The 27422-nt window shown below is 41.5% G+C and overlaps 5 protein-coding genes across 6 annotated transcripts; 2 read left to right on the top strand and 3 right to left on the bottom strand.

Annotated features, from left to right (window-relative positions):
• Positions 1–774: 774 nt before the first annotated feature.
• Positions 775–5803, bottom strand: prss16 (serine protease 16). The gene is made up of 13 exons (XM_028419987.1): positions 5743–5803; positions 5164–5339; positions 4618–4717; positions 4186–4315; positions 3609–3732; positions 2780–2857; positions 2523–2570; positions 2311–2430; positions 2051–2215; positions 1708–1849; positions 1445–1624; positions 1217–1371; positions 775–846 (listed from the first exon to the last, which is right to left on the bottom strand). Exons 1-13 carry the CDS (start codon positions 5801–5803, stop codon positions 775–777), a joined length of 1551 nt encoding a protein of 516 aa, XP_028275788.1.
• Positions 5804–7612: 1809 nt separating this feature from the next.
• Positions 7613–8953, top strand: LOC114445238 (lysophosphatidic acid receptor 6-like). Its single transcript, XM_028420191.1, has one exon. The coding sequence runs from the start codon at positions 7673–7675 to the stop codon at positions 8504–8506; it is 834 nt and encodes a 277-aa protein (XP_028275992.1). The 5' UTR covers positions 7613–7672; the 3' UTR covers positions 8507–8953.
• A 448-nt stretch (positions 8954–9401) lies between these two features.
• lpar5b (lysophosphatidic acid receptor 5b) lies at positions 9402–11463 on the top strand. The gene has a single exon (XM_028419923.1). The coding sequence runs from the start codon at positions 10126–10128 to the stop codon at positions 10963–10965; it is 840 nt and encodes a 279-aa protein (XP_028275724.1). The 5' UTR covers positions 9402–10125; the 3' UTR covers positions 10966–11463.
• A 2015-nt stretch (positions 11464–13478) lies between these two features.
• itm2ca (integral membrane protein 2Ca) lies at positions 13479–17588 on the bottom strand. Its single transcript, XM_028419583.1, has 6 exons — positions 17368–17588; positions 15798–15941; positions 15509–15697; positions 15089–15199; positions 14746–14896; positions 13479–14551 (listed from the first exon to the last, which is right to left on the bottom strand). The coding sequence occupies exons 1-6, from the start codon at positions 17458–17460 to the stop codon at positions 14460–14462; spliced, it is 780 nt and encodes a 259-aa protein (XP_028275384.1). The 5' UTR covers positions 17461–17588; the 3' UTR covers positions 13479–14459.
• Positions 17589–18534: 946 nt separating this feature from the next.
• Positions 18535–27422, bottom strand: cab39 (calcium binding protein 39). Of its 2 annotated transcripts, none has more exons than XM_028419931.1 (9): positions 27196–27422; positions 23991–24146; positions 23698–23862; positions 23127–23245; positions 21689–21857; positions 21376–21435; positions 20869–20934; positions 20371–20514; positions 18535–20192 (listed from the first exon to the last, which is right to left on the bottom strand). In XM_028419931.1, exons 2-9 carry the CDS (start codon positions 24102–24104, stop codon positions 20004–20006), a joined length of 1026 nt encoding a protein of 341 aa, XP_028275732.1. In that variant the 5' UTR covers positions 24105–24146; positions 27196–27422; the 3' UTR covers positions 18535–20003. The 2 variants fall into 2 exon arrangements, with proteins under 2 accessions (XP_028275732.1, XP_028275733.1); XM_028419932.1 differs by lacking the exon at positions 27196–27422 and adding an exon at positions 25742–26334.

Raw genomic sequence — 27422 nt, 5'->3', positions numbered from 1 at the left:
ACAGTTGATTGATGATCTCCACTCCCATGGGGTCAGCAGGGTCATGACCTCCCACTTTTGACCCCCTATGGAGAGGTTCACACACACACACACACACACACACACACACACACACACACACACATGGAAACAGATGGCCTTGGGTGCTTCCTCACCTTTTTCACACAAACACTCATGACTTCGCTCACTGTTAAAATATAAGTACGACAACGCAACTACCGTGCATCACTTCCACATCAACAGAAACACAGGATCATAATTCAAAATGTGGAAGCATGTTTTCTAAGGGACAGAAATGACAGAAATACATTTGAGCCATTGTTACAGATTTGCAAGTTTATTGCCTTACATAGTAAACAACAGCTAAACCCATCTGAACTTTGTTTTGCACTGCTTCATGTAACAATACCACATCCTAGTGGCAGAACTAGGCAACTGATACTGCTGAAAAAACACACCAACAAAATTAAGCACTGTATGTATATATCCAGTTTTTGTTATTACAAGCATATGAGCAGAAGCAAAAATTAAATAGTTTTATATCTTCATTAACCACACAACTAATCTAAAATAAAAACAGCCTGTAGGAGTGCACAAAAACTGTGCTGCAGGGCTGTGAGACTGTTCTAGATGGAGAGTGAAGAGGCAGAGACTGAGAGAGGAAATGGAGGAGGAGGAGGATGAAGCAGGGCAGGCAGGCCTGATTATTAACTGTTCCTTATCAGTTTCAGGGGATGGTGATAAGAGCTGATCAGGAGGTTATAATGTATCTGATCAGATGGCTTTTTTCTTTATCTTCTCCTGGACGGCTGTCTTCAGCCAGCTGGCCACATGTTTCTTAATCTCCTGAGAGGTGGACAGATGGGAACAGTGAGTTAGAAATGTTTGTTTCTTGTTATGTTGATATATCACCTCACTAATCAGCACACATTTTATTTGTAGAAAATATGGTTTCGAAATGTGGCTGTGAAGTCTGAGATTGGTGTGGGAAAAAAAACATTAAAACATCATGTGGCTTCATAGCAGCTACTTTTAAAACTGAGCAACGTATTTGAGACACAAACACATGCTGCAGCTTTTCCTCCTCTCTCTGACGGTAAGAGTAACGTAGAATAACAATAAGTTTGGTTGCTGGGCAACCAAACTAATTACTCTGTCCATCCCTGCTTATGACATGTGCAGGTGAATATTGTAGATTTCATTGTGCATATTATACCTGTCTGGCTTTTGTGAGCATGTGGCGGTCTGTGACTCTTCCACTCATCATATCAGCACAGTGAGCCGTGTCCTTAATGTAAACTGTCTCAGCCTGCTCTCCTTCCTCAGTCCTGTCCTGGATCACTGACAGCGCCTTCCATGGGTCAATGCCACCTGATAATAAAAACTTTTCAATAGTCAGTGAAGTCCTGCTCTTTTATTATCTGCACAGAGAACGCAGTCTTACCATTAACATAAAGGACTCTGTGTGTGTGTGGGTTGTCTCCACCATAGAAAGTATTCGTGAAGGCAACACGTGCAGGCAGGGAATGCTGGGAAATGCCAAACAGCATGGCACAGAGGTCAGTCTGAGACTGCAAGGTCAACATCCCAGAGAATGGACAAGTGGTGTCCTCACAAGTCTGGTCTACATATAGATACACAAAAAAGGTGTCAGGACATGGAAAGAAAGGTGGGTGAGTTGCTGTGTGTGTGTGTGTGTGTGTGTACAGAATCCAAACTCGGTGCAGGTCTGGTAGATCCACTGTCTCTCTGTCCTCCTGCCAGAGTGGAGAGACGTGTCCATCAGATCCTTCACTGTTTTCTCGTGGGAGATGTCCAGACATGGCTCCTCACTGGTGGAGCGGTAGATCTGCAGAGTGCATAAACACACACACACACACACACATTGGAGACAAAACATAGACATGGTTGCACATTCCCACTTTAACTCTAGGGGCGCTGCAAGTCCTCCTTTTGTGCGGACTTTCTAAAAAATGGCTTAACAGCGACATCTGCTGGTACACATGCTGCATGACAGGGACAAGTGAGGTCATCAGGGTTGTGTTCATACTTGTGAAAGTTTAATGAGGCTGTTGTAACCCTCCATCGCTTTGTCATATTCCTCGCTTGTGTTGGTCATAACGCCACAGAGCTCATTAATAGACATGAGAACTCCCTCTTCATTGTACTGCACAGTTCCCATGAAGATGTCAGCCAAGTTTTGCATCAGCTCAGCCTGTAGGAAGAAAATTGCTTCACTCAACACACAGTTCAAATATTTAGCTCATATAGTAGGTTAATGCTCGGCCTTTCCCCAAACAGATCCATCACCTGATCATCAGCAGCACTGGGGATCTGACAGCAGTCAAAGTCTTTGGCCACCTGGCTGGTGTTTCCAGACATCAGTGCTGCTTCCACAGCAGCAAACGCTTCCCGGACTTTAGCCTGACACTGAGGGGATAAAAGTGAATTTAACACAAAATGTAACAGACTAGAGTTAAATGGCTGCCATATCATGTACAGACAGGTGGCAGCCTTCACACCTTCTCTGAGCCACCAACTGCCTCAGTCGCCAGGCTCACGCCAACTATCTGAAACACAGGAAATGGCAGACGTGCAAGTGAGAGAGAAAGTCAGATCACTAGACTAATTAGAAGCAAGTAACATTTGTGTGTCATGTGTGGGGACGTGGGCACGAGTTAGGACACTGAGGACTCTCACACTGATTTTTGTGTTATACCCAGATTTTCTTCATTCTCTGTGTGTTTTTGTTTTGTAACTATGAATTGTGCTGTTTTACATTGTTGTAGGCAGAAAAGTCCAGCATCGCCTTGACCGGAGCAGAGGAGGCCACAGCACCATACACCAGATTTGGATACTGCAGGAAGGACAGAGGCATGGAAGTGAGAGAGCTCAGAATGAATTCTTATCTATATGTAGTTGCATTTATGTCATTTTTTTTCATTTGGATTCTAGGCTCATTTTAAAGGTATGCAGCAAGAGTTACAGGGCGTCTGCTGATGCTGTTTTTGCTGGCAGTCATGCTTCAAATTTGAGTAGTGAAAGCAGCCCCCCCCCAACAAATAAAAGATACACTTTATTAGATTTACTTTATGTAGAGTAAAAGCTAATATGCCTGAATGATATATTTTCAGTAGGATGGAGCTGCAAACATATCAAAGACAAAGATATTGCTGAGTTCTGTTTTTTCATTTGATTTGCTGGCAATAGGAAAACTACAGAATATAGACAACCCTGTCCTTTAAAAGTCCCACATACAAGTTAAAGTATTGCACGTGTCTGATGTCTTGACAGACAATTCAAGACCTGTCTGAACATCTTGTATTTTCACTAAGTATGAGAGTAGGTGATGAATTCATGTATTGTTTAGAAGGAGATTCAGAGTGACCCTTCTTATCTCAAACTTTATGAAAAATTATTTTTCCTCTATTGTGCAAAAACACGTGACTCACACTGTGGTTCTCCTGGAGCTGCTGATTTCTATCAGTGGGTTTAGTGCAAAGATTTTAGTTTTATTTTTAATGTTTTTGTGTAAAATGAACAAAATAATCTCAGCACTAGGCTAGGATAGGAGTATATATATCTTATATCTGAGCCTTGTACTGCACCTTTCCTCTGAACCAGGCTGACAGAGCTCCAGAGTATGAGCCCCCAAAGCTGATCCAGGTGTTCCTGTGGCTCAGATTGAAGCTGCGGCTGATGTACTGGTGAAAGGCAGCCAGGTCTGCAAGGCTGAAACATGAGGAGAAAAATACAAATGTAAGTACTTCTTACACATACAATCAAACACAGACAACTGTAAATGGGGAAATAGAACACATGCAAACACTTTCTAACACTTACCTATACATAAAGAAAACTGATGAGACAGGATAGGAAAGAGACAGGTTTACATTTACACCTTCTCTGTTTAAGGATGTCCTTATTTATTCATAAAAACTTCTGCTGAGAGTTCAACCCAAAAGAGTTAAACCTTATGAATATGCAATGAGTGGTGTTTTTTTATTGAGTAAGATTACTGAGGTGGAACTAAACACTCACTAAAACAGAGGAAAATATTAAAAGAAAAAGAACTTTAAAAACAGATGAACATGCATATGCAATGAGAGACAGGAAGGAGGGAGAAAGGGGTGAAAGACAACTCTACACACACACACACACACTGGTGAGAGAGCCAACACTAACGCCTGCTGGCTGCTCAGGTCTGCCAGGTTCTCTGTTTTGAGGCCGTCAGGGTTAATGCTGTCACCATAGAAACGATGTTCCACAGCCAGCAGCAGAGCCCCGTGCTCCTTAGCCATGTCAACATGGTGACCTCGGAAAACAAAATATGTTGGGCAAGTTTTATTATTATAAAATTACTGCAACTACAGTATGTGATGCATATATTTCTACTGGGAATACAAATTATTTAACAACACCACTTTTTTCTTGTGTTTTTTCATATATGTGAGGGATGACAATATTTGTTTTGCTTAATAGAGGAAAATTCCAAACAGCTTTCACTCATCATGTTGCACTTTTGTTTCCAAAAAAATCACATATACAGTATGTTTGGGAGTCTGTGCTACCTGCATGCTCATAGAAAGTGTATGGAGACAGGTCAAAACAGCTTACCTGCCAGAACATCAAACTCAAAGATGGGCCCTTCTCCTCCAATGAAGAGAAACACCGGACCATCAGGATGCTGCCAGTGTGCCTCATTCACAAAGAATCTCTAAGACGGACAGATTTATACAGAGAGCATACAAAAAGAAAAGGTTTGCCCAAACCAGCAGCAGTGCACATTCACAGCCTTAGTGGGAGTAATCCTTTACTGCAGTGGACAAATTTGCACTTTGGCAGCCTCAAATGGCTCCGAGAGCTCAATGAAGCTAAACATTTCAATTCATGCTGTCAGGAAACGTCATCTCATCACAGCCTACTGGATTTGGAGCAGTGCAAAGGTTCATCCTGTTTAGAGTTCATGGCATGCAGGGCTCACCCACTGCTGCTTAAGTAAAAAAAAAAATCATCAAAAAGAATATGTGATGCCGGCTTATTTGATGGTTTGAATAAATTGCAGTCTTGTAAGATGTAAGATATGTTTTCAAAGCTGAGTAATTTTTACCTTTACTGAACTCATAAAATGAAACATTATAGAAATGTAGAACATTTTCCTACCTGAGGGAAGGTCCTGGCTTCCTGTCTGTTGAAGTGGTTCAGCGGCTGGTGAATCCATGCCTCCTTTATGTGTTTGTGAGGCTGCCGACCACTGGCAGTGAGAGCCTGGAGGAGCTCCTTGTTTTTCTGCAGCTGGAGATCACGCACACGCTCTTTGATCGTCCTCAGAATCCGCCCTGTCAGCAAAAATAAGAATGAACAGTCAACCTTGAAGAGTGAACAAATCAGCAGTGGCCTCAGAGAGAGTCGTTTGCATCTAGCTCTGTTCTTCTATATGAGTGGCACAAGCAGCTACTGCCTATTCACCAAGTTTTTGTAAGTCCAGCAGACAAAATACTTTAAACTATTCCAATACAATGGGAAGAGATGATATCTGAAGTTTCCCCTGAGACTTACTGTTTGTCATCTGTTTTGTTTTCAACTTTGACAACTGCAAATACGACTAGACTTACAAACAAGTCGAGTCCAAAATATTCTCAGTAATTACAGAGCACCTTAGTCTAGTTTTCAAAAAATATAAATAAATCCTCCAATCACAACTCCTTTTTTACATTCTGTGGAATATTTATATCAACTCACCGGGGTGAACAAAGCTGAAGAGCAGCAGAGGGATGAGACAGCGGGCTGGAGAGAGAAACATCCTGAACACTAAAATAAGTTACTGACAGAGGAAGATGTCAGCCCTCTGCAGCTGCCTGTATATATACAGTCCCTGTGTGGGGCTGTGGACACTGTGATATGACCTGTGTGTTGTGATGTGCATGTGGCACATACTATGAAAACATACTGAGACTACGTGTATGTGCATGCTAGACAAAGAGTGTGTGTTAGCTGTGCAGTATAAACTGCTCAGCAAAATATAGCATCAGCTTGGTGATGTCATTCGATCCATCTGCTTTGTAATGGCTTTTTTTTGGGGGGGGGGGGTGAGTTACCTCTGCTCATCCTGCTGCTCTATGTACAAGCATTTAAAGACACACACACACACACACACACACAAAAGTAATTTAAATTTAAAGTAGACATGTATCCATATAAGAACATTTCCAGCCAAACAACATAAAAGTCAGACAGAATAAATCTACAAACTCTCATATCTGGAAAATGTGATGGGCTTTAAAAATTAAGGAAAGGACTTTTGTACATGTGCACATTAACACTGTCAATTGCAGAAACTGAAAAAAGGAGGGAGACTATAAAATAACTAGAAAAGGGCATTTCCTGAAGAAAATGCAAGTGCTGCAGCTGAAGCATTGCTTTGAACGCTGATGTGAAGGATTGCTCTGAATTGCTGGAGAATCAGAGCAATTCAGAGCTTTGTATGCCTCTGTGTGTCAGCCTGTCACCATGGTAACAGCAGAGGAGACCTTAAAACAAAACACTCCAACTTTGAGAGCCTGGCGCGCGAAATTAGAAAATTCTGAATACAAGTTTGATAGAGCAGAATCTAATGAGCGTTTTAAGACTAAATGGAGTCTGTAGCTTGAACTTTGTAGGAGGAGATACATTTGGCAGATGACCCTTGTTGAAGGGCTCTCTCATAGACCAATGTTAAAAATGAAGCAGAAATTGCTTAATATTTGAAAAATTATAATTTTTTGAAAATGTCCTCTGTGTGATGAACAGTTTGATTGTTGAATGGCTGAAATCGGTCAATGTATGCTGAAGATACGCTGCGCCAAAAAAGTATGGAAGAATAAGATTGCTGCAATCAAACTAACAAGGCAGAGTTGACTTCAGTGGGCGCCTGAGCTCACAAATTAAGCTCCACTTATCTTGTAGTGGTGTGTGAATACACAAATGAAATACAGCCAACTCAGGGCCCACCACAGCTTTCTGTGGATGAGCTGAGGATTTTCTAATGCAGACAACAGCAATACTTTTAGGCACCAGGCATGCAGCGCAAGGAGCAAAGAAGTTAAATGGGGCACCTAGGATTTTCTGTGCAACAGGAAAGTTTGGACATACAGGGTTGTCATCTGCACATCACACTGAATATGTTCACATAGGTTCCTACAGTACGCACAAAGTTGTAGCTTCTGTAGCAGCATGCAAGCACCTGCACTAGCTAAGGTTATTTTTTTATTATAGATCCAAGTTTCTTAGTCAAGTGAAAACTTCTTAAATTAAAAACAAAGATTTCAGTGTCATAACTGAAGTTGTTTCTTGCCTTGGCTTAAACTTGTTTCCTGATACACTTTTAATAGAGTGACATAAGCAAACCTCCAGGCTGTTAGGAGGCCTCTGACTCTATGTCTCTTTGGTAATCAGTGATTTGCAATGAGATGTTGCAACAGCTATCTAACAGCTAGACAGGCATGATATATCTGATATATCTTATATCTGCTATCAAAGCAACAGTTCCTGATACTGATACCGATGCATGTTACAGTGACCACAATTCTTGATTTCCTGTTACCTCTCAAGCTCATCTCACTTTCACACAGAGCAGGGTTAAGAAGTACTGAGTCTTCTTGGCTACAAGGAAACAAAAGGATTTATTTCTACAATGACAAACGGCACTCTGGCAAACCCGGTTTATGCTGGGGTCTTTGGCTGCATTATGGTGCTTGGTCTGCCTCTCAATGCTCTGTCATTGTGGCTTCTTCTTCACCACCACAGCCTCAAATCACCCACCGGTGTCCTCATGGTCAACTTGGCAATCTCAGACTTGTTGCTGGTCATCTCATTACCAATGAGGATCTATTTTTACGCCACAGGTAGCTGGCCTCTGGGAAGACATGCGTGCACTCTACTAATAATGCTTTATCGCAACAACATCCGCTCCAGCTGCTTTTTCATCACCTTCATCAGCGTGGACCGGCTGCTGGCTGTGGTCTATCCTCTGAGGTCACGCCATCTCCGAACGTCCACCAACGCCTGGAAATCTGTGGCACTCGTTTGGCTGTTTATGTTGGTGCTGAGCATCCCAGAGAGTGTGGGCTTTTTAAACTATCAGAATGAAAACAACATATCCACCTGCTTTGAGAATCGACGGCAGAGTAGTGCAATGACACTTGTTTATCTCCAGCTTGTGTGTATGATTATCATGCTGACGGTCAACGTTGTGTGCACTGTTTTGGTGTCTTGGACTCTGCGCAGACATCTCAGTGACTCTGCAAAGGTAAAGAACAAAGTGAATGTAATGCTGATTTTTGCCATGAACCTGCTTATGTTCACTGTGTGTTTCTTGCCTGTGAACATTACTTTGGTTACCAACATCAGAGAAGTCAACATGCCTTTATTATGTGTTGCTTCTATGAACTGCTGTCTGGATCCTCTGCTGTATTACTTTTCTTTTGATGCCTTCTGGAGAAAACCTGAAGACGTGGATCATTCATGAGAACTTTAAACAAAAGATGGATTTGTTTCATGAGGTGTATCAGGATTTTTTGGTTTGGTTTTGGCAGGTCACCTGCTCTCATGCCGTTGGTATGTCATGCTTCTGTGAACTGCTGTCTGGATCCTCTGCTGTATTACTTTGCTTCTGATGCTTTTTGGAGGATAAATGAAGATGTGGATCAGGCATTAGAACTGTATCCTTTATTAGTCTGCTGACTACAAGCTTCATTAGGTGGCATCAGATTTTTAATTGGACGTTGTGGTTTTTGTATTTCTCAGCAAGATGTAGTTGTTAGTGAGTTTTGTTTGGTTTGGTTTTTAGCAAGAAGATTAATCTAAATTCTAAGCAGTCCTATAAGTCTACTAGAGTAGGAAGTAGCACAGACATTGAAAGTGTTAATCTTCTTAAGAAAATACAAATTAAATGATATAAAACAACCAGGTTCACCTTCCACGGGAAACTTAAATGCATTTATTTTCTTCATACTTAAAGGTAGGGTAGGAGATTTCACTCTGATGCACTTTTTGTTTAATTAGTGGAACTTCTCTTTACAATCCGATAGCAACCGATTTGTTCGACAGTTTCGCATTAAAACGAAGAATATGAATCATCTGTGGAAGCTATAAAACGCTAAAACATCAGCCAATCTTTCGGGTGGACCCTGCGCAGAGTATTGGCTGGTTGTCACTCTCTTCCTGCTCTGCGTGCACCAGAAAGGTACGTGCATGATGGCCGAAGTCACAGACCACAGTAATGCACGTCCATGTGATTAGAGGCGTGGCTTCCGGGTGAGCGCCGAGAGAAAGGGGCGTGTGTTTACTTTGGAATTCTGGTGATTCTCACTGAGTTTTCCAAATCTCCTACCCTACCTTTAACACAAAAACAGCACCATATGCTTCAACTGGAGGAAGACAAGTTAGCTCAGTGAAAAAAAGAAAAAAGAAAGTGTAACAGGTCATTTTTACATTCATTTTTCGATGGACAAGGCAAACAGAATCCATTGGCTCATTCTAAAGACACATAATAATAATCCTTATTTCAGTTTTTTCCTTTTCTCATATCTTGCAATAGCTTCACAATAGTGAAGTTAGAACCTACCCCTTGTCTTCATTATGGAACAAAATGTGTTCATGCAGTTTCCTCCCATGCCTATAGTTAGAGAAGGAAGTGGTTAGATGCCAGAGTTCATCATAGTTCATCCGTGTTCCTAACATACCAGCTTCTGTACCGTTAAGTTTATGTTTCTTCTTTCAGATTCATTTGAAGTGATCAACTGTTCTGTTGTTTTAGTTGTGACCTTAACCTTTCTATTACCTCAAAGTTTGTCTGTTCTTTCTGATCTAATTTCACACTTGAGCTGGGGACCTAAGTGCAGTGTCAACATTGATGTATATAAAAAGAAAATGCATGTTCATTTAGGTTGTAGGAAAAATTATTTCAGCTCATAAAAACACACATTGCTTGAATGGGTAAATGAATGTACGTCACAGTGACCACAACTTTTGAGTTGAATTTCCTGTTACCTCTCAAGCTCATCTCACTTTCACACAGACACAGAGCAGGGTTAAGAACAACTGAGTCTTCTTGGCTACAAGGATACAAAAGGATTTATTTCTACAATGACAAACGGCACTCTGGCAAACCCGGTTTATGCTGGGGTCTTTGGCTGCATTATGGTGCTTGGTCTGCCTCTCAATGCTCTGTCATTGTGGATTCTTCTTCACCACCACAGCCTCAAATCACCCACCGGTGTCCTCATGGTCAACTTGGCAATCTCAGACTTGTTGCTGGTCATCTCATTACCAATGAGGATCTATTTTTACGTCACAGGTAGCTGGCCTCTGGGAAGATATGCGTGCACTGTGACCACAATGCTTTTTCGCAACAACATTCGCTCCAGCTCCATTTTCATCACCTTCATCAGCGTGGACCGGCTGCTGGCTGTGGTCTATCCTCTGAGGTCACGCCATGTCCGAACGTCCACCAACGCCTGGAAATCTGTGGCACTCGTTTGGCTGTTTGTGTTGGTCTGGAGTGTCCCAGAGAGTGTGGGCTTTTTAAACAATCAGAATAAAAACATATCCACCTGCTTTGAAGTCCCTCAGCTGACAACAGTGCAATTAATAACTTATTTCCATGTTGTGTTGGTGATAATCACGTTGACGGTCAACGTTGTGTGCACTGTTTTGGTGTCTTGGACTGTGCGCAGACATCTCAGTGACTCTGCAAAGGTAAAGAACAAAGTGAATGTAATGCTGATTTTTGCCATGAACCTGCTTATGTTCACTGTGTGTTTCTTGCCTGTGACCATTGGTTTGGTTATTAAGAACAGAGAAGTCATTGTGCCTTTAGTATGTCTTGCTTCTGTGAACTGCTGTCTGGATCCTCTGCTGTATTACTTTTCTTTTGATGCCTTCTGGAGAAAACCTGAAGACGTGGATCATTCACGAGAACTTTAAACAAAAGATGGATTTGTTTCATGAGGTGTATCAGGATTTTACAGTGCTTGTAATTCATCTTCTATTTTCTGTCTTTGTTTATTCATTGTTTTTTAATTGTACGACTGCTGATTTGAAGGATGTTTCTACGGTGTACATGTCCTTGTTTATATTTTGCCATGGATGCTTTGCTTGCCAAAACACGCTGCATTTTGTCTTTTCATTGATTAAGTGTGTACACATTGGTTAGCTCCAGCTGTTTTAATTGTGCTACATAAATAAATTTGACAGTGACATTGTAAACTGTTCTTTTTAAAGGTACATAAATAGATTGTATATACTGCCATTTTGTTATTCACAATAGCCTTGCAAATAGCGTAAAAACTAAAAACATAAGCTCTTTTTTAGGTAAAACTAATGAGACAGGACTGCAGGTTAATACCAGAAACTAAAAGTTAAATTGAGGAAGTTGCTACTCTGACCAACAAACAGACAAACACATGGACTACTCTCTCTTGTAACCACAATTATTACAGCACTGAATGTGTAGTGTTTAAGTTTTTATCATTTAATTCTTCTATACCCCGTTATGTTCTATATCTCACGTGTCCTTTCACGTAGCTCAGACCACTGTCTTATTTGTGCCTGGCTCAGTTGGACACTCAGCAGCTCGAGTCCTAATCACACCAGATGGAAGGGCGGTTGTATAAGCCCACAGCAGACTGTGAGGATTTCATCTGCAGATCTGAAATCATCCCAAAGTAATCGCTGCAAATGGCAAATTAGGCATTGAGGTCTGGCAGAATTTTCTACAGTGGAGAGTCTGAGTGTCTTTATATCGGACCTACTGACTTGTGCACTAAACCTCAAGATAATATCAGGACAGCTGCAGCAGTTTGGTGCACGAGTTCATAACTGATGCAATACTTAACCAACAAGCAACCATTTCACTGCACAATGAGTAATCAGTGAGACACCTGCTGTGTTGTCTGAATATGGAACAAGCTGTGAAATAAAAGTTTCCTTGTGCTTACAAAACAACAGGCAGGCAGAGATAGGGGTGTCTCAAGAGCTAGGGCAGTTTAGCTTCCTGTAATGAAATAATATCAATGTATGTACTGAAATGACTTGTTTAGCATATTGTTTCTATCTGTAACATGATTATATTTGAATGTCCTCAAACAAAAGGTGGAGAGATCAATATATTTATATATTGCCTTGATAAATATGCTATAATGATTAAAACTAAATCATACTGGAAACATGAGGAACTGATCTGCTGATGTTATAAAGCCCAGTTTAAAACTATTTGTAATACTTAACAATAAGTGATCTTACATTTTAAAGCATTTTATTCTTTTACTAATTTTACAAACTAGTTTTGCATAGCAGGTAACTTAAAGGTATTGGTGAATAAACTAAGGGTCAATAAAATATATACATCAAAAGCATCGGAATTTTATATAAAGCAAAACAAGTACTGGATACAAAATCACTTCATACACACTACTGTTCACTAATATGAAGCTCTTAGTGCAAGTTCAATCAGGAAGACTCTGCTCTTCATCATCGTCTAAAGCACCAATCTTCTCTCTATCCGCCTCCCTGATCTCTCCCTCTTCACCCTTCTCTCACTCTCTCACTCTCTCTCTCACACACACACACACTCTTGCTCTTCTCTTTAACCTCACACTCTGGCCAGGTTATTAATAAAGAGCACCTTTATTACCAATCAGCTGTCGGTCAATCCCTCAGAAAATTTAACAACCCTCTTCCACCCCAGGCACCACCAGATTCACACCAGTTCAAGGCCTCCTCTCTCCAGCCAGGTCTAGACCCAGGGGGGACATCTGATTCAAAGGGCCTCTCCTCCTGCTCCTTCCCCTCTTTGGATGTAGTCATTGTGTTTGTATAACAATAAAGTCACTCTCATTCAGTCTCTCCTGATTTGAAATTGCATGATCTCAATTACAGCACTGAGGCCTGGGGCAATAATTATAAAACTGTACTAAATTCACTGTTCATTCTTCAAATAAGAGAAATAAGAATAATGAATCATGCTGGGTATAGAGACCACACCAACCCATTATTTATGACCTCTAAAATACTAAAACGTCATGATCTCATAAATCTCCACAGACTTTTCAAATTATGTTTAAAATCAAAAAATAAACAGCTGCCACCAAACACACAGGAGTTGGAAACATTTTAAGAGGGTTATAGCATTTTAAAACTAAACATGTAAGGACAAAGAAGAAGAGTTTTTGTGTTTCTGTTTGTGGGGTAAAACTATGGAATAGACTGAATAATGAGATAAAACAATGTTAAAATATGAAGCAGTTTAAAAAGGATATAAAGAATTTTTTTTAATTATATCAAAGAACAGTGATTTGATTATTTGTTAGTATTCACTTACTGTGTAATGTTGCAAAAAAGGGGTTAAATAAGCATTTGATAATAAAAAATAATAATAAAAAACATTTGCTGTGAAGCCCTGACAAGAGATTCATCCAGATTCATCAATCAATACCTGATTCAGTTATTTGTAGTACTTTATTCACAGACAGATTTCATTGGCAGACAAAATATACAGATCAAACTTGGGTATTGTTTAGCTAACATATATAATATGCTCCCTTACAGCTGTACTGTCTTTAGTCCAGTGTCTGACTCTGGACTAAGGCTTTAACGTTGTTTAACAAAACATTCTAAGAGTGCTGTTTTCTCTTATACATAAACACATGCAGGGGGAAACATAGACTTCTGTAAAAAAAAAGCACAGAGGATGTAAAAAAGCAAGAAAAATAAGCGTCAATGATGGAGTATTATGTAAAAAATGGTAGCAGTCTAATGCCCAATTTGGCCATGTCTATTGTCTACTGTGTGGTAATGCTTTTTAGCCAGACGAAAGGAGAAACAAAAGGAGCGAGGCAGCAACAGGCAGGCAAGAGGATAAAAGCAAGCAACTATAGTCATCAACAGTTATTTTCATCTTAGAGAACGTGACAAAAATAAATAAATGAAAACAATGGGCCATGTTTGCTCAGGAAAAAGCGAGACCTCATGCTTTGCACAGATGACTGTAAGTAGAACTCAGACACAACATCACCTCCAGGGCAGCAGAAAAAAAAAACAAGGTACAGTCACCTTGACGACACATGGAGACAGTCATCTCCCCAATGACAGTAATCATTATACAAATCCCCAAAGAGGAAGAGGAGAGGTCTTGAAATTCAAACAGATTATTGGCTTTAGAACATTTGCTACATGGAAAATCCTGTGACAGAACCAACAGCTTAGTATTGCATCATATTTAGTGTAAATATTATCTGTGGGAAAAAGGGAAAAAAAACAACAACAAGCAGGTAGGGAAAAATATTTTCCAAAAATACATCAAACAAAATTAGAAATAAAGTGCAACTCAGACATGACCAGATTCACAGGAGGGTGCTACAATGGCTGGGGAAGTGACCGGAGATGTGCCTTTAGGTGGGTGCGATCAACAACGATGACATTTACGCTTCATCGCAGATAACTGTCTCCACCACAAATGTATTCTCAAAGTGGCGGATGTGGTGGCAGTCCTTGGCCTCACGCTTGTTAATGCCTGTGAAGAAAACAGGGAGAGACACAGAGAGAGGGGGTGAGCTGTGCTGCTTTGTTTGGTGCGTGCTGAACTTCAGCTCTCATCATTTTAACCAATACAGCTCCTTCTGTCTGAAGCAAAAGCACATACAATACCACTATCTATCAGCTTTTTTTAATGTGTTTCCATTGATCGTTCAGTTATCCCAAACTTACGCCTGCGGGTGACGCGGCGGCTCAGACGGTACGTGTCCTTCCCATTGCACAGGCGATAGATGAAGGGTCCCAGCTGACGCATGTTGTGCACTTTGCCAGTCACCACCATCTCTTCATGGATGATGTAGGTCTGAGGCAAGTATGTTCCCTTCTGTAAAAGACACAATAACAAGCTCACTGGGACCTGTTTTCCTTCTTGGCCTGAAGGTCCAATCAGGATTTAAGCATTAAAAGGCAAACCTTTGCCACAAATTACATCCATTTGCTACTGTTATGAGACTAAAAATACAGGGTTTTAGTAAAGATGCTGTGTCAGGGGTAAGCTTTTATAAATATGTGTTACCTTGACGTTGATAAGAAGCTCCCAAAGGTTGCGTGGAGGCATCACAATAGTGGTGTTGAGCTCAATAACGTAGCACTTGTCTAGAGCGATGTCATGATACGCAGTCAGTCCCTGGGAAACAAAAAGCTTTATTAATGTCCAGCTCTTACAACAGTGCATTGTTTTAATGTGTGTTTCAAATCATGTCAATGTTTAATATTTGGAATCATTTTCTCCATGCCCACTGCAGGGCAGATATATGTAGCACCACAATCAGGTGGAAAACAAATGGCAACTTGGTATGGTGCTAACATTTTAGCATGCTAACAACCACAAGGTCATCGGCATGTTCATCTTTTAAACTTTCTTGTTTTAGTTTCTTTTAGTACCACACAGTGTGTACTGGTACATATAGAATTTGTGCATGCATTTTGTCCTCACTCTGTGGAAGTCGTGGATTATATCGGCGGGGTCGCTGCCTCCAAAGTGAGGCACGGGCACAGTGATCTTCTCGTAGTTGTCGGCCAGGTAGATTCCAACATTCTCCTCCAGCTCCTGACGTCCACGCAGTGGGGCGTACACAGAGTCTTCATACAGGACCCTGCAGTGGAACAGGTTCTCCTCAGGGATCTACATTCACACAAAGCAGCACAGCAGTGTTTTAAATAAAACAGTAAGAACTTTTTATTTGTGAAATGTATAGTATTTGGGACACACTGTATAGTCTCACATGAGGTATAAAGTAGTAACGGTAGACATAGATGGAGGCCAGAACCAGACCAGCCATGAAGACTACCAGACCAAACGTCAGGCAGCACAGCCCATTGAGGGGAGACTTCTTGGGTCGGAGTGGCAAGACCAGCTCTTCCTCATCCTGGAAAACACACACACACACAAATAAATAAGCTTCATTTCAGCTTACTCATCTCCACTGTGATGAGCAGGCGAAAATGATCTGAATTAACCAAGTGTATTTTGAGCAGCAATGAGTAGCACTAAGCCACAGCCAGAGGAAGACAGAAAGCCTGGTAATGAAAACTTGACTGAGATGGTGAGTAATCTTCCCCGACGCCTCCAGTCTCGCAACCCATCTGTTGGAGCCACACGCCAAGCCTGTATTGGCAGGGTGGCACTACACACAGATAGTAGCCGCTCATTGTGTGCATCCATTTACAATACTGAGAAGTGGCTGTAAAAGCACTGCTGAATGATTGCAGCAGGTAAAAATGATCTTGTATAAAGTCGGCTCTGCAAGGTGAGAAACACAACAACAAAAGGCTATTCTATTCTTAGCTGGAGAAAATAACAGACAGTGCAGAAGAGGAAACTTGAAAGAAAATTGTGACAAGATGGTGACAATCCTGCCTCAACATGTTATTATGTTATAAAAGGTGATGACAAACAGCATTTGATTCATAATGCCTGATATGAGGATGCAGAGTACCCACTGTACAAGCAGAACTTGATGTTTCATGCTGTTCTTTGTGGAAGCATTTGGAGAACAGAGGGTGCGTGAGGACAAGGAGACAGCAGTGCATGTGTGAACACACACTTCTGTGAGTTCTTTGTGTTCTCCTGTCTCACTGAGTGAAACTCTTTCACACCAACTGAGAGTGTGACACGCCAACCAAGCCTGTCCGTCTCCTCTTCAATACATTTGGATGAGCAGATTTTGGTATTCGCTTTATACGCATGCCTGATGTCCCATCTATATTCCATCATCTTCAGGGCTCATGCATGTATCTTTGATAAGGGTGGTGCTGGGATGGTGCCACAGCAAAGTTCAGGACTCCACTGCTCTGCCTGTCTTAGAGCTGTGACAAATATTACTGCAACCCATCTGCCATTTTGTCAGCCAAACCGCTGCATTTCTTGAATTATACCATTTTTTTTAGCTTGGAGGATGCTCACTGAAGGGAGAAAAAAAATCTAGGCCATTACATTATTAAGGCAAAATCCGACCCCCTGAACTGTTAAAATAGCTTTAATCCAGAACATGAAATCCTGAACAAAGAGCATGCATCTCATATTTTAATAACTTGCAACGAGCCTGCAAAGGGCGCACTCGCGCAGAGGAAACCATCACAGCCCTGACATGTTTTGTTTCCAGCCAAATGGCGACAGATGCTGTCAAAAATGCTCTGCCGTTCATGACCGTGCAGGTGCAGGCGCAGGCTGCCCTGCAGAGCCACCAGGCAGGAGAGCCCGGGCGCATCACATTACATCAGGATCATTTTCAGACAACGCGGTCAAGCCTGATTAATAAACTAAATAAGAATAAGCGACGCGCTTATACTCACCATCTGATGAGGAATGAGGATTTCGGTCTTGTCGCCATCATTTTCTTTTTCCACTTTCTGTCCCGCGACAGACTGGAAGCTGATTTTCACCATGGCTCGGTGTTGCCCTCAACTCTTCGTCTGCGTAAACGATGGCTGGCCACCTTTCTCAAAAAAAATGATGCTGTCAGCTCGTCGACGGACCGCCCTCTTCTCTGTTGTCACTGCTGGGCTTCTGGTCTGTTTTTGTCTGTATCAACCGGAAGTGTGTGTGTGTGTGTGTGTGTGTGTGTGTGTGTGTGTGTGTGTGTGTGTGTATTAATCGGCTCTTAAAGGACCACTCCGCTGCTTTCCATCCATCTCCATATGAACGTCCAGCGTCATGACCTCCTTGACATATCAGGCCAGGTAGCGCCTCACCTGCACCTCACAATCAAGCAATTGGTATATAACGCACACAGAGGAGGAGGGATAGACAGGCAGAGAGGCAAAAACAACACACAGCCCTGGCCCTGCCCATCCTGTAACAGCTCAGTGATCCACTAGTGTTGTACTAGTTCATAATTGAACATGAGCTTCCATGTTGGATCACATGTCGTACTGAGATCTGCAGGGATTGTTATACTTCCATTGCATCACTGCTCAATAAATCACACATCATCAATATGTATGGTGATGTTGGAACACGGAAAGAAAAACAACCACAGCTGTTTATTCCAAATGTTTTTCCTCTTTATTTGGATTGTAGGGCCCAGGCCTTTGACACCTCTGAAAGCACCCACACACACACTCTGTGCTGAAACTGAAGCCAGTGTCAGCGTACAGCTTAGAGTTCAATTTGACATTTCAATGTTGTTAAATACTTGGAATAAAAGAAACAATTCCAGTACAACATCTTTAGTACAGCATCATGCACAGCCAGTGGAGCAACATGCTTGTTCATGGAGGAACTGTGAGCTCTTCGAGTAGTGCCGCTGTCAGTCTGCACTGAGATGGGTTCCATTTGGATGCACTAACATTGATGTCACATTCGCTGACCAGGGAGTATGGGTGGTTTTAAGTTTTGCGCAGCACCGACATTGCTCAGAATAATTCAACATGCCCAAAGTACTACCCACAATGCTTTGCACTCATCATTGTACTGGAATTATAAACCATCTGAAAAAACAGAGGAGGAAGAGGAAACCATATGGATGATAAAATGATGTGTCGGGTTACCGACCTCATAATGTGTCACCCCTGAAAGACACTCACTTGGGGCGACAGAGTCATATGGTAAGAATCAATGGGGGAAAACCGTTGATGAAGTAGAAGGAAAACTCTCACTGGCCTCAACTCCAGCTAGATGATGCTGCTCATCAAGCACCTCACAAAGTGCACAAGCACACAGGCTTTAATGTTTCAGTTAATGCTCTGCCTTCCTCTCCCCTCCCCTTCCTGCACCGCTCACATCTCGTCACATTTTCAGCAATCCCAAGAGATCATTAAAAAGCATGGAGAATAAAGAGAGGATTAACAGATCCAGAGCTAATACCATGACATTCCTCTGCTGTACAAATTGTTAATATCCTATAGGTTAGCTAAATGTGAGCTGGCCCTTTAAGTTATGTACAAAGAAACCCACCAGCAACCATTTCAGCAGTAAAATGAAATGCAAAAACAACGTCACTTTAACTTGTTTTTTTTAAAGGTTTAGAAAGTAATTTGATTACAATTAACCAAAAACGTGATGTTTAAGGTAATATATATATATAATATATATTCATATGTCAAGGTTAAACAAAAATCTACAAAGCAAAAAAAAGGCATATGTACATGTTCACCCTGTCGCAGAAAATAATAAAAAGACCCAAATCTTGGGCTTTACCAAATGTATACTTTGCATCCCTCCCTCCAATCTTCATGTGCTTCAAGTGCTGTGTGGTAACGAAGCACACAGGAGGTAAATGGTTCTGTGTGATGGCATCTGAGAGCATTTTCACTGTAAAAATGGAACCGCCATTGCTGTGTTAGATGAAGGCATAGATGCGAACTATAGCAGGTGTTGTGATGCGCATGAATTTCCAAGTCCGCAGGTTGCAGACTGGACAGGCCATCGCAGAGCCAATGCCGGGTACAGCCCATGGATCTGTCACATTTCAAGGCATGCAACAAACACACCAAAGTCCAACCTGCTCGTACCATTTTCATCACAATGTTTTAGCTGACATTCTTGCAGCAATGTGAATGCATGTTTTTTTTTTTTATTAATGTAATACATATGTGTAAACGTGTCTACTTTTGTTGTTCCTTGTGTGAGTGTCTATCAGGAAGTCTACCTTATTTTTAATGTACAGTCACTATGTTTGTTGGACTGTTGTTATAATATACCTTAAACGTCTCAATGTGCAAGAAAGCAGCAGCAACTATTATTTTCTTATTTCTTTTGAAGGAAAAAGACAGAAAAAAAAGAAAAGAAAAATCAATGTTCTGAGGAGCAGAGGAACTGGCGACTTCCTGATGAGCGGATACAGGTATGTTGGTTTTTCATTTGTTTCCTTAATTTTTGTTCAGAAACCAGAACAGCAGCTGCTGATGGGTCCATTAAGCAGATATCGTCTAGAAGTTGTCCAGACATGGTCCTGGTGGCTCCCCCCCTGCACCTCTGCACTTTTGTCTTAGGCCTCTTGGGGTGCAGGCCTCTTGAGGTCCCTGATCTGTTTGACCAGGTAAGTCTTTTCGTCATTGAACTGTTCATCTTCTGTTCTGTCATTCTGAAACTTGCTGAGAAACTCGATGAGTTTAGTCTGGTTCTTCAGCAGGATGTCCAGGATGGGCTGTGTCTTGTTAGGATTGGCCACAAACACCTGGAAGTATGGGACAAAAAGAGAATGTATATGTACAAATATGTTTAATAATGATCACAAGTTATGTCTTGGATAAAAAAATAAACATTACAAAACCACTGGTAGCATTACAGCACTCTGCTTACAGTACACCAGTAACACCTAAAAAAGCTTTAAAAAAAAAAGCCTTCGATTTTACCTTAAAAACATGGAAAGCCTCAAACTGGATGTTGCGGCTCTTGTCCCGTAGCAGATTCATCATTAGTTTGAGATTCTCTGGCTTGCTGATGTATTTTGTCATTATGGTGAAATTGTGCCGATCAAGAAGCAACTCCCCCAGTAACTACATCCATTCAGAGTGAGAAAGAGAAATTATTTCAATAAGATATGTCAGTAAAAATGTCTAATGACCACACACACATATATATAAAGTACAGGGTCATCTGTTTGATTAAAAATTTGCACTGAAGACAAATTAAACACAAATTGTAAAATCCAACCTTTCAGGCAAGTAAAGAATACTCTAAAGAGTCTTTAAAGGTTCCCACCACTAGATGGCAGTCATGACAAACTAATGGGAATAGAGTGGTGTACAGAAACACAACACTCACCACTAGACACCATCTTTAAATAGCTCAGTGAACAGAGTTACACCACTACATAAGAACTGTTTACTGACACCATCCGGGCTTCTTACCTTCAGGGACTGCCTTTTAGTCACGTAGTTTTCTGAGTGGAGTAGCTTCTCATATTCACTAAAGAACTAGAGTGACAGAGAAAGAGGTAGTGAGAGAGAAGACGGAAAAAATAGAAGTGGCAGGGTCAACGGGGGAGAGCATGTTATATCAATTGAATCGATGCCTTGTATCAAAACACAGTGACAGGAAAATAAAAGATTTGTCCTCTCACAGATTGACAGCTACTTTGTGTTCCTACTCTACAATTTGAGTCCCAAATGGCTGGTTTGAAAGGAGCCTGCCAACATACTGAACAGCCAAACTCACAATAACAGCTTTGATTCACATATAACAGCTAAACATGGTTTAAAATTTGTATAGTTATTATTGTATAGTCTAATACTTGATAAATTACATAAAGAGGTCTTAGCATTTGACATATTGCAAATAACATAAACAGCATAATGAGATAGTGTTTAATTACTCTTTAGTAATAAACTATGAAAAAATGTTAAATGTGCACTTACTCTGTCATAATGTTGCTCCAGAAACTCAGCACTCAGTAGCTTGTGTCTTGTGAGGAGGTCCTAGCAAAACAAAGGTAAAAAAGTCAAAAGACATCATTTTGACCATGTTATGAGCCAACATGGTCCAGCTTGCCTCCCTTTCTGGATACTGTGGAGGCAGAAACAATCCTAAGAAATTTCTGTTTTGTCAAAATACAAAAACCCTGAAGGTAAAGGTGTACATGTTTCTGTTCACAAATGTACAAATGTAATCTGTAGTCACAAAGGTTCCTCAAAATGTGCTGCCGACAGCTCAACAAATTTTATGACTTACTTTGAAAGTGGCAAATGCATCTGAAGCGATGTCAAATGTGGACATCTCCACGTATCTGAAGAAGTCATAGAACTGTTCTGACCACAGTGTGATTTTGGCCAGTGGTTCGTGTCTGATGCACTCCCTTAACATGATACCACAGTTTAGGGCAATCTCTGGAGACTCATACCTGCATAATACAGAAAAAAGGAAAAAGACAATTGTATTATTACCATGACACGGTACATCACACACAAAGTAAATTGACCACCATTGACCATTGACTACCATTTGAGAAGGGAAAGTTTTCCTATACAGTAAGTGAGCAGCCAAATGTTCCACAAAATGACTACAGACAGCATTAAACACTGCAAGCTACGCTACTGAAAGGCCACTTATTAACCTTCTTATGACAGAAATGATGTCAAACAGTGAAGTACACTGAGGGATATTTTTCCATTACATATTACTCTTGATGCTTCAAATAACCACATCATCTCAAAGGAAGAAACTCCTGTACATAATGTCTTGTGGTTTGATGATTTTGATCTACCCAGCACAGCCCTCAATTGTCCACAGTATATTTAACAGAGAAAAACCACACACTTCAAATGTTGAAATCAACATTCAGCAATGACTACTAAGTATTCACTGGAGAAAAGTAGGTGTGTGTGTGTATTTGCCTGCATCCTTTTTTAAGACAAAGTGTACAGACAGGTCGACCTCTTCATCGCCTCTTTTCAGAATTGCCTCTGGGGACAAAATATACCTGTCATGGACCCACAGGTTCCTTTGCATGAAAGCAGAAATTCACCATAGTGCTGTTTTTATGACTGATACATAAGGAGAATGTGTTTAGATGATGCTCACACTGTATACTACACAAGAGGACAGTCCCCATTAGCTAAAGTTGTTTGTTCTTTTTTAACGCCATCCCTTTTACTAAAACAAGTGCAGCACTCTCACAGTGTATTGTTATACTATATGTTATTATATGTTTCAGGATGTGCTGATCCATGGATATATTGTTTCTGCTAGTGTAAAATGCAGGTAAATGGTACATCCTGCTAGTGTGCACTGACTAAGGCCTGAATACTGCGAGTGTATTTTTAGAGTGTATTTGTTGACGATTTCACTAATTTAGGCTCAGTCATAATACCAACAACACCACAAACAGCCTATTCACAGAGGTTTAGTTTCCAGTTTTCTTACTGACTGTGTTTCTAATCTGTACTGGATTGCCTTATCCATTTTTGTTGTTCTTGTACAGTATTGGCAGCAGTCTAAAAACAGCTGCTCTCAGTTCCCTTATATTAGGAAGTTACTTAGCAAGTTGCTGGCTTTTTTCAAAACAGAAACACAGCCTGTACTGTGTACAGCAACAGTCATAATCAAACAATAATTGGGAGCAGGGTTACTCAGAGTGTGTACGTGTATGTGTGTGAGTCTGACAGCTTACCCTTTAAGCAACATGAAGAGGATATTCTGCTGGGTGCACAGGTATTCTACAGTGGGTGTCCGAGTGCCGATTTGACGCCTCAGGATGTTGTTGAAGATCTGAGCCACATCTTTTTTACCCTGGTAGTAACATACCAATAATACATGATATTTAAACACAACATCGACACCCTTCAAACACGGGTGTAAAAGACTAGAGGGTGTATTAGACAAGTTATTATTCAAAATGCAGAAAACAAAAACTGATGCATTACTGTCACATTTTTATCTTGCACACTCTTGTGATTTGCCCTCCTAGAGAGGAAGGATGAGCGAGGGGGGAAAAAAAGGAAGAGAGAGATCACACAACACAGTGAGTCATGCTGTGATGGGGTGAGTCAGGGAAGCCTGCAGCAGCAGTTACCACACAGTATCAGTCTGACATATTGCAGCGAGACGTGCGTTTGCCCACATATCAACACAGGCAGGTCTATTATGAATGGTCAACTGTCTTATAACCCAGGTTTCTTTTTCCAGTTCTTTGTGTCTTAGTCACTATTTTTTACTCTCCTACAAAAGACATGAAGTCTCACCTCAAAATCGATGAGCTGCAGATCTGCTATCAGCGTGCTGAGTAGGCCACTGTTGTAGAGCTCCTGGGCTAGTTGTGCCACTGCTTCGGTCTGGGGCTCTTTTTCATTAGTCCCATATAGGATCTCCTTCATGGCCACCAGACTCTTTGACACCTCCTCTGTAGCCTAAATACATGTACATGTAAGTAACCAGTGATATACAGAGTAATCTAAAATAGCAGACATTACATTATGAAGCTTCAGAACGCTTTCTTACAAGCTTAAAACAAAGGTTGTCCAAAGGTTCGGCCTACCTTTTCTGCTTTTTTATCTGAGATGTCGTGTTTCTCGAGCACTGTCATGCTGTCTTTCAGGTTCTTGACGATGTCCGCTGGCGACTTGTGGGACTTGCCAAAGGGGAAAGGCATGGCGGAGAGTTACCACGAGCAACCAGGCAGCGGACTGTCCACCTGAAAAATAATTATAGAGTATAAAATTGATCAGTTCTTCAGAGGTAGAGCTATTGCTGTGGTCAAGGAAAAGGTGAATGCCATATCTACATCTGAGAAGTGGTACAATCTTATGAATCTTCTGGTTATTGTACTAAATTATTAACCATGCAATGTTTACCTTTGACACACACCTTGTTGCACCTCAGACCTTTATATGACCCGCTCTCTGTACAGTGACTAACATATCAGAGGTGATACTAGGGTTGGGCAATATTGGCAAAAAAATTAATCATGATTGATTATGGATGCATTGCACAATCTGCTTCAAAATAATAATGAAGCAAACATTTAAATTAACTGTGTCCTTCAAATGCTCTTATCTTAAGGTCGGAGGTTCTGTCGGAGCTCACCCCAAAGCCACGCCTCCCAACCAGTCTGTGACTTCGGCCATCATGCACGTACCGATGCGCACAGAGCAGGAAGAGAGTGACAACCAGCCGATACTCCACCAATAGTTGATCGTAGCCGTTAATTTCAAAGGATACAAACATTTAAATAACAATGACGTCACCAAAGGTATACCTTTGATGACTTGAAAGGACTTGAATTTTTAATATAAAGATCTGCATTTTTTATGGTCAATCAGCCCGACCACCATTCAACTACAACTATTTTGGCCCAGCACAATGACACAATAATGACGTCATTGTAACACTGACATCATTAATGTGTAATGTGTAAGTCAAGTCTGAAGTCATGAAAACCAAGTCAAAGTCAAGTCGAGTCTTTTATCAGAGTTAGTCAAGCAAGTCTCAAGTCCTCAAATTTGTGACTTGAGTCCCCCACCTCTGCTATATACTACAGCTGTAGCCGGTGTTGTGGCCTCGCTGCGCTTTCTTCGGCTTTCTTCGGCTTTCTTCGTGCTCCGGCTTATGGTGACAGATGTTGAACCTCTGTTAGGAACGTGCTGCTCCGCATCATTTAACTGAACACCACTGCCTTCCGCCATTATTGTTATTGTGGGCTCACGTGCGCCTTTGCGGGTGATAGTGAGAGCATGTCGCACACAAAAATGCGTCATCATGACCAAACACTATTCGCCGCAATCGATAAGTGGCAAATATTAATCGGTGACAGTTTTTCCTGACCATTAATTGCACACGATACAATTTTGCACAAGCCTAGGTGATACACAGTCACATTACTGGTCATAACTCATCAGGTGACAAAATTAGATTAGTAAAACGCTTCTATACATAAAACCTCTTACTTACTGACGTGAAAAAAAAACAGAAAGACCTAAGCACAAGATTGGTGATTCAACTGACCTATTTGACAACCATATCTTACTAGTGCTCAACTTAACTGAGAAAACTTAACAAGGCCCCTTATCTGCACAACTCCCTGACCCACCCAACCAGTTTGCATGCACTGCAGGGCAAAAGCCAAAGTTTACTGAATGCACAGGAAGAAAGCGAAGACAGAAAAACACACCAATAACCTGATCACAGCCTCATCTAACCTGAAAAATAATGTCATAAAGCGGGCTGCACCTTTAAATGTGTCTCCAGTACTAGTGTACAGCAAAGTCTGTGTGACAGTTTGACACCAACCTGTTGCCCTGCTGGGATCCTCTAAACTCTGCAAACAAACCTTGGAGCAGTCACACACTTCCTCTTATGTCTTGGCAGGGAGTCCACATTTAGAAGGCAAAGTCGGAGCCAGGAATATAAACCAAGCAGAAGCTAAGTGGGAGGCGCAGTCCACCCTTCATATATGATGTGTCATGTGTGACTGAGCTGGAATACAGAAATGGCTTTCACTGGTGTCACCGTACTAAATTTGCTTGCTTACCTCTGTATTATTCTAGACACGCCTAGATTTTGCCAGGTGGCTAAATCCTTCTATAGCTCAGGCTAATGCTCGTTAATGTAGCCAACAGACAGCAGAACCGCCTCTTCGCTGCTGACCCGCTTCAGTATCGGTGACGCAAATAAGAAGCCAACACATATGGCAGGTTCAGAATCAGCAGGTCACCGCTAACCCATAATGACTCTGCCACTGTCACTAATCAGGCATCGTATGCCGGGGCGATGATAGAGGTGCTGACCCGACACGGCCTATAAATACGGAAATAAAGTCCCAATCCGTGCGGACTCTCTCGAGGGAAATTAGTCGAAGCAGACCTCACATAACCACAGCTAAAATGTCACAGTTAGAGGTATGCCAACACAACACCGGTGGAAGACAGTTCAAACGTCACCCCCCACCCTCCAGACAGCAGCCGATGCTCTGCTACCACCTGACAGTAAGCTAGCAAACACCACGAGAAGCTAGCCACAGCCAGACTAGTCATCATTGGACTTATTAACAGACGCAGCGGACGTTTTCCCTCAAACGTCACGTTGATATATTAAGATTTTCATAACGTCAAAAATAACTTGCAAATCTTCGACCCACAGAGCTGACTTACATGAACCTGCCAGTGAGCACCGCCCATCTGTGTTATCCATGCCTGGTTTGTGATGATGTGAAGCCTGCCAACTTTGCGCAATGCTAACTAAACGAATACTGAACTGAATAAAAGGACAGTAAACGCAACACAGACAAGCTCAAAGCTGCAGTCCTATGTGATTTAAGTTGCCAACAATACTTTTTCTGTCTGTTAGGAAGCTAACGTGGCCTATAATATTTCAATCACTGTCCTCCAAACAACAATGCTACTGCTGGCTGGCTTGTGAAAGTGTGTTATCGACACACAGGCCTCGACAGGCCTAATGCTTATACACCTTTTCTAAACGCATACGCTTTAGTTAAAAACAACTGAGATTGAATAGACTACATTTACGATAACTCATTTTGTAACATATTAGCCTTGGTTAGCTAACCTAGCTTAATGTTAGCCGGGCCTGGCAGTGGCTCCTCGCGCGAGTGCTATGAGACCCATGCCTGACATCAGCCACCATCAACAGCAGGCTAGGCTAAAGCGACTCCAGCCGCTCAGAGATGCCCACCAAGCTGGCTGCAATATTAATTCATAACACCCTATAAATACACAATATATTACCTTGCAAATGGCGTTTTCACCAGTTCCTCGCGGTTTGTCAAGACAGCAAAAGGCAACTCAGGTGCTGCTTGGAACAAATACTGCTTTGTTTTCCTTGTTCGTCGCCTCCCCTTGTTTGTACTGTTGTTAATTGTGCGGCCCCAGTTTCCTCCTAGTTCTTTCTCTGAGCCAGACTGGTAACGCCAGCAGTGGAGTGGTTGTCACTGCAGCAGCATCTACCGCCTCCT

The sequence above is a fragment of the Parambassis ranga genome, chromosome 13, assembly GCF_900634625.1.
Source record: "Parambassis ranga chromosome 13, fParRan2.1, whole genome shotgun sequence".
NCBI lineage: Eukaryota > Metazoa > Chordata > Actinopteri > Ambassidae > Parambassis > Parambassis ranga.
The sequence above is the reverse complement of the archived record's forward strand: the minus strand, read 5'-3'. Positions and strand labels throughout refer to the sequence as shown.